Source organism: Squalius cephalus (assembly GCF_949319135.1).
Source record: "Squalius cephalus genome assembly, chromosome: 24".
In the NCBI taxonomy this organism is placed as follows: Eukaryota; Metazoa; Chordata; class Actinopteri; order Cypriniformes; family Leuciscidae; genus Squalius; species Squalius cephalus.
Genome location: NC_137145.1, coordinates 17,452,953 through 17,460,754, shown reverse-complemented (window position 1 = coordinate 17,460,754; position 7,802 = coordinate 17,452,953). Strand labels below are relative to the sequence as shown.

Genomic DNA, 7,802 nt, shown 5'->3' with positions numbered 1-7,802 from the left:
AGAAGCAGCATTGCTAGTGACCAGTATATGGTGTGTTTTGGGTGCTAATGTCCTACACCACAAAACTAAATCTCTGTAGGCAGAAAGATACTGTGAAAAGTACTAAACTCAAAATACAAATAGCAGATACTATTGCAGGAGTCAAGTACTCTAAATAGGCTTTGGATTATAAACAAAACTAAGAAGTTTTGAAGATAAGTACAGTACAGCTCAAATATTACAGGTGAGTAAGAAGAGTGCTGGAAAAGGACAAGAGTATTTGAAGAGGTGTGTGTTCAAGCTGCAACTGAATGTGAATGAGTCAGTCAGACAGTACAGTCTGTCTGTCTGAAACTGAAAGTCTGTCCATTGAGGGCAAGCAAGCACACTCTTCAGGTGGGCAGGTAAGGTAGTTAGACAAGGATTTATTAAATTATATTTGATATATTAGGATATATTATTATTATATTGTTTTACTCAAAATAAACTTAATCTGGTCTTATGTGTTCTGTTGTACCTACTGCTTCTGTCTAAAATGGAACAGCAAAAATACTGCAGTTCTGACTCATACATGATCTATGATTATTTGGTAGTCTGTGTCTATCAAATATACTCTTAAAAACCCATAATCAATTTTTTATTTTTTTAAGCATTTTAAAAAGTTCTGTTATAATAGATTCAGTTCTTTAATTATAATTTCACACTAAAGTGTGCTCTTAGCGGTCTAGAAGACTGTGTCGTTCAGTGCAGCGGGATAGAACAGATGCAAGGAAGCTAAAGTCTGAAGGTTAATTCAACAGTGCTGAGTGCAGTTTCTTGCCCTAAGCGTGTGTGCGTTTATCACTGTGTGTTTGTGTGTAAATGTGAGCCGTGGCAGCTTCATTAAATGGTTAGCAGTAAAAAATAGCCTGAGATGGGTGCTCTCAGACAGTGTGATGCAATGGCAACTGAGTGTCTGGTGTGAGTCTGTGTGTTTCAAGGAACATTTAGACATTTTTGAGGTGCACAGACTTAGTGGGATAGATTGGGACGGGATGGCATTTTTACTGGGCACACTGGAGGATCATAAGCTGGAGGATCGTTTAACAGATCAGAAAATATGGAAGGAGATGTTTTGCTGCTTGATATTTTAGGAGTACCTTTCTAAAGTATATAAAAATTCGAGGTCAACCAAAGAGTCTATCTATCTATCTATCTATCTATCTATCTATCTATCTATCTATCTATCATCTGAAACCCTCAAATCACTATATTGGATCAGGGCAAACTACTACCAGCCAGTAGACCTCCCAGACAACAAAGGACTTATATGGAGGGAGGCCATCATCAGGTGTCTGGAGAGTGTCTACTCCCAATCCACACCTCAGCTACAGCCTGACCCAGAGCCCAGCCTGTCACCATCCCCAATCGACTATAAGTTTCCACCTGCCGCGATGTGTGAGCCTACTCCCAAGGAAGGGAGGACAGCGCCCATCATCGCCCCGGAGTCGAAGCACCTCAGTGAGTCTGACCAGGGGTGTATTTTGGCGTCATGGAAGTGAGCCCCGCCCAAACCTCCAGCCACTGAGAGTGAGCACTGGCTGGACCTAATAGACAGTTCATGTAAGTGTGGAGATATGAATTCCTTGTGTCCCTTGATCTTGCCAGAATGTGTTTTGTCTTCTTCTGTCCTGCTAACCCTGTCCAGCCTCCCTCTCCCACCTCCTCTTCAGACTGCTATCAGGAATGCTCTGATTTGTTGGTCATTTAAGTTGTAGTGCCATGTCCCAACCACCAAGTGTGAACCCCCAAAGGGTTGTCTACGATTCCATTTAATTATTGTCTTTGTATCTCTTTGTTGTTTAGAGATATTGCATCGTACATTCAAAATGGCGGAGGAAAGAGGAGATTCACCAAGTATCTCAGGAACAAGTGTTAAATCCTTTTATTCTCAGAAAACCAGACAGGTACAAAAAATATTTTTCATCTTAGGATAAGAAATACTTTTATCCAGATTTTAATAATATTTTTCTTGTAAATTTTTTTCTGTGGCAGAAAATACATCTGTCCACTCCAGTGGACTTTATGCACCAAAGGGTATATTGTGCCTATTGGGTCTATATTTAGATTACGCTTTATTTTGTATGTTTTAGTTAAAATTATTATATCATTTACACTTTTTATTAAACAGCAATATTAAATAGTCTTCAGATTTTTACATTATTATATTAAATTATATTATAGTTAATTGCCCTGCTCTAGATATTGATCTTGCAATTCAAGATGTATTCATAAACATTTAAAAGGGATAGTTTGCCCCAAAAATTTAAATTTACATAATCATACATAATCATCTTGGATGGCCTGAGGGTGATTACATTTTCATTTTTGGGCGATCTATCCCTTTAAGAACACAATACTCATAACATAAGAATACATTATGAAGCACTTATCCAAGAAAACATATTACATTTATTTGTAACATGCTTTTTTCTGAATATATCATTGTTTTCCTCTTCAAATGCCATTTGACTGCATCAAATGCATCCAGCAGCTTGCAGAAATAGGGGTGTTAAACCTGCCTTCCTAAGTTGAAGCACATCTCTGTAGGACTGAACATCACTGCAGCTGTTGTGAGCTGATACTCCTGCTTTGAATGAATCCTGCTGCTCTCTTACAACATAAAACACACAAACACAAGCATTCTGAAATGCTTTACAGAATACTATCGCATATTGTGACCACTGAATTTTACTGCAGTTTTACTGCACATGTTACTTCATAATTATGTGATAACATTATTCTTTATTGTTTTAGGTAGGAATATAACTTCTTTTAGCTTCATCTGTGCACATAAAAGATTCAGAATCTTGCAGAAGCAGAACTGAAATATAAAAGGAAAACTGGAGACTGAAGTCTAAATTCTTATCTAAATCTCCTAATCAATAAATACGAAATTCTCACTCTGTCTTGCTTGCTCTCGATCCACTTTGCACTACCACCCACATAGTCCAAAAATATTTCAATATGCAACACAGGACATAAAAGGGCTTTTCTGAGCATGTCTAATAGAATAAGAAGCATCTGCTCTGGGGACATGCTAAACCTAACCTTTACAAACCTCCCACTGAAAGAAAGGTTTAAAACAAAGAACCAAATAGTCAATTATCACGTTACTGTTGTATTTAGAGTGACATTAAAAAAAATGTCGCCTTATGCCTAAAGGTAAATTTTACCGCATAGAGGTTATTGTTTCCAAGGAGCTCTCAGGTCTCAGCTTAATCTAAAATTAAACAGTTATTGACATACTGTACAGTATAAATATACAAATAATGATTTCATTGCACATAGTTTAGACATGAGAAAAGTTCATATTTCAGATCTCTTACTTTGCAGACTTTGGTATCTTATCTGAGCACAGTTTGAGACATTGTTGAAATCTCTTCTGAAACCCTTGCGGAGACACGTGATATTTCCAGGGTCTTTTTCTCTGGAGAATACAGAGACAGATCACCCATCTCTTCCCATATTTCCTCTTAACTTTATCTGTCTCATTCCTCCGGCATCATCCTGCCATCTATCAGAGCTGTCACTTCTCATTACCTCTTCCCTCTTTCTCTATCACTTTCCTCGTATTCTGTCTGACTATTTTGGGTTCCCCTCAGTTAGGGCAAGGATGAAAAATGAGGGTAAGAGGTTGGAGTGGGTTGTGCGTGGGAATTTTGGGGTTGGAAACATTGATATTTCAAACAAGCAATATTTTACCAAGCAAAACGTTATTGATATTCTGAATATAATCTTTAACAGTATATATAATGGAAAGTTATAAAGTATAATTCAACTGAATATAGTAGAAACTTTAATAGAATGGAATCTAGTAAAATAAAGCAGAATATTAATAAATATAATCAAACAAATGAGTAAAATAGTACAGAATAGAAACGTATTCTATAAATAGAGGCTAGCAGAATAGAATGTAAAAAAAATTGTTAATGAAATATAATCTTTAACAGAATAGATTAGAATATAATGGGAATTTATAGAATAGAATGGAACAGAAACTAATATAATCTGTTAGAATACAGCAAAAGAATACAGTGCTTTAATAGAATATAATCTTTAACAGATTAGAATAGAAACATTAAAACAAATAAAATATAAAACAATAGCGCAGAATAGAATAACATATTTAATAGAATATAATATTTGATGGTATATAGTAGAAAAAAGTTATAAAGGAAATTCAATAGAATATAGTAGAAACTTTAATAGAATAGAATATAGTCATTTACAGTATTTAATAAATATAATCAAACAAATGAGTAAAATAGAACAGAATAGAAACTTTAAAGGGGACCTATTATGCCCCAATTTACAAGATGTAATATAAGTCTCAGTTGTCCCCAGAATGTGTCTGTGAAATCTCAGCTCAAAATACCCCACATATAATTTATTATAACATGTTGTAAATGCCCATTTATGAGCGGAAGGGAAAACATGCTATTTTCGTGCATGTACCTTTAAATGCAAATGAGCTGCTGCTCCCCGCCCCGCTTTCCAGAAGAGGGCGGAGCCTTTACAGCTCAATACTCTGCCAAAAACTAAAACATCTGTTTGGTTTTGATTATCATATATCGCGGTCACGCTCACTTGACATTGCAGTTCTTCATCATCATGAAAGTTTATTATCTGCATGCGTTTTAAAGCCATATCTGTCTAACTTCTGATATATGGTTTTCTGAACGCACACATCCGAAGATGGATGTCAGACGGTGCGTCCCGAGAGTATTAAACTAAGTTCTCTTTCATGTCTTATTGCGCTTTAACTGTCAAATACACACAAGGTAATGTCAAAAACACACAAAGTTCACATAAACACAGTCGGTTATGTCTATGAACGTAAACAGCAAGTAAAGAAATCACATGTGTATATTAGATCTGTGTATTAAAGTGACAGCAGCATAATATATAGTACCTGCTATATATGCTGATAATATGAATAAAACAACAAAAGAAAAACAGAAAATCACTCACTGGTCTTGATTGAATAACTTTAGTATAGCTTTATTAAGAATACATTTCTTACTTGAATGCTGCTGTTAAATGCTCTGGCAAGAAGATAAATGTAGGATTGTGTACAGCTCACTCGGGGCGGAGTCTATGCGAATAGGGCGGAGTCTGTCAGCAGTCATGGGTGGGGCCTAAGCATTTGTGACATCACAAAAGCTACAATCTGCAAACGGCTTGTTCTGAGACATGATTTATGGGGATTAAAAAAAGACGAGTGGGTGGATTTTTATCATTATGGTTGTGTACAAACACTGCTGACACACATTTATGTTCAAACACCATGTAAAAGTGAATTTTGCATAATATGTCCCCTTTAATATAATAGAGACTAGAAAAACAGAATGGAATAGTTTTTAATGAAATATAATCTTTAACAGAATAGAGTAGAATATAATTGAAAATTATAGAATAGAATGGAACAGAAACTAATAGAATATGTTAGAATACATACAAAAGATAAATAGTTTTTAATAGAATATTATCTTTAATAACCTATTCTATCTATTCTACTATATTTTAACTCAGCTATGACAAAGCGAGAGTGAGAGAGGTGTGCAAGAAATGCTTTCTGAGAGAGAGAGAGAGAGCGAGAGAGAGAGAGAGAGCACAGTTGTCTCTTATTTTATGCTGCAGGGATCTGTCCAGCAGCACAGAGCAGTCGGAAACACCGCAGCAGACCACCGACTTCACGCCACAACACACACTCTCACACACACATACAACCAGAGGAAGAGAGACACAGAGGCGTAACCAGAAGCATCGTGAAAGAAAAGGAAAGCCACTCTTTTGTCTCCATGGACACTCCACTTCCTTCGAGCACTTCTTAGTTCGTGTAGCACAGCAGCGGGCTCTTGCCATCCGCTTAATAATTCATCAGGTCGGTCTCTGAGCTTTGAGCCTGCAGCGCTCACCAACTTTTCCTTCTCGAACTTTTGCACACAAGCAGTAGGCTGTTTCAGCAACTCTCCTTCTATACTTTAAACAGTTGGCACAGAGGCAGAAGAAAAACAGGGTCAGGCACTTTGTGAGCGTCTTGTGTGTGTTTGTTTGAGTGAGAGTGTGCGGGGAGAGTGGGCGAAAGGTGTGTGTGTTGTCTGGACGGAGGGCATCCTGGTCACCTCATTCTTGGACTTAAAGCGCAGCTCTTGTGGGACTAAACGTGGGAGACTGTGACGTGAGAAGCACTCTGGAGTCCACAGAGAGGCTCGTATGGGACGTGCGCCTCGTCTGTGAGCACCACTGGTGAAAGCAGCTCTGTGCGGTGTTTGGGCTGTTGCAGGGGCTTTCTGTGCACCCTCGGATTCTCTCTCATCATGGCTGGCTGTACCAGCCGCTGCAGACAGGGGGTGCTAAAGCTCATTCAGTCCCTTCAGAGGCTTGTCTCAGGAACCCTCAGTAAAGGTAAGACACCTTCATTAACATCAAGCTCAAAGAAAAAGGGAAGCTTGTTTATAAGGTTGAGTAGAAGTTAGTTGGGACAAATAAAGTTTTGGGGTTTTATATTATATTTAAAATAAAGACTTTACTGTAATATTAGATTCTATATGATTTTTAAGTATTTATTTGTAATAATAGTCATTATATTCAGTATAAACTTTTTTAATATTGTATTTATTAGTAAGAATTTGTCATTAATATTGCTATTATATTTACTATAAAATTGTATTTTAATATTTTATTATAGTTTTTTTATATTATATTCAATGTTTTATTCGTAATATCAGTCATTATATTCAGTATAAACTTTAATATTCTATTTATTAGTAAGAATTCATCATTAATATTGCTATTATATTTACTAGGCCTATAAAAAATATATTTTAATATTATATTTAAAGTTTTTGTTTTTAGTATATTTAAGTATGTTAATATTATTTTCAATATAACATTTTTAATATTTTATTTACTGTAAAATATGTAATGCAAAGTTGTTGTTTTTTTAAGATTTCTTCCTTTTTTCTCTGTGTAGAGAATAATTTTGCTATTGAAAATGGTATTATTTATGGGATATGAGCAATTTAGAACAGAATCGTGTTAAGTGTCCCAATTTACCTGTATTCGTTTATAATGTTTTTGTCTATTTATTAATTTATTTATTTTTGAAGCTTGTATAAAAGCACAAAATAGAAAAATACGCCAATGTTAGGATGGAGTTTCAATGCCTCACTCTTTTATGCTTCACCTGGAGTCTTTCATTAGCACACATTTCCACCTCATTTGGGTCTTAGAAAATCGTCCTTTTATCACTTTTTTTCCTTTAAAGAAGAGTCTGGGCGCTTTGTTTGGCAGTGGTATTATTTACTCTCTTTCATATCTCTTATCTCTTTTTTTCGAGTATCATAGCACTGTGTCAGCAGAAAAAGCACTGCATGGTTCATCTCTATGCCGACGGTGCCCGTGGAGACGCGGTAACCAAGCAGTGGCTGTTTATCTGCTGTCACTGAACCTGGCTGAACCCCGCTATCTCTCCACTCCTTCATTAGATCTTCCTCACTGATGTTCTTCCAATACACATGGGAGTAGGAAGTTAATTTAAAGGGGATATTGAGGATTTGGAGAGACCGTATAGAATCTAAACCACTCTCTAGACCACTATAGCAACACAGTATGGAAATAAACCCAGAGAGCGCTAAAGCTGTGGAAGGAAGCTGTGACTCAAATACTTTGTACTTGAGTGCACTGACTTTATCTTAGTGTTATCTTAGGCTGTGCAAGTAAAATATAGTAGCAGAGACAACAAGATAGTCTTTCCCCCCCAAAGGAACTGCTAAAAG

General features: G+C 36.3%; 1 protein-coding gene across 1 annotated transcript in view; it reads left to right on the top strand.

Annotated features, from left to right (window-relative positions):
• The first annotated feature begins 5,666 nt into the window (after positions 1-5,666).
• kcnip1b (Kv channel interacting protein 1 b) overlaps positions 5,667-7,802 on the top strand; it is a 47,388-nt gene continuing 45,252 nt past the window's right edge. The window contains exon 1 of the mRNA XM_079861003.1: positions 5,667-6,429. Within this exon, the coding sequence (XP_079717129.1) occupies positions 6,342-6,429 (88 nt within the window). The 5' untranslated portion in view covers positions 5,667-6,341. The remainder of the gene's footprint in view (positions 6,430-7,802) is intronic.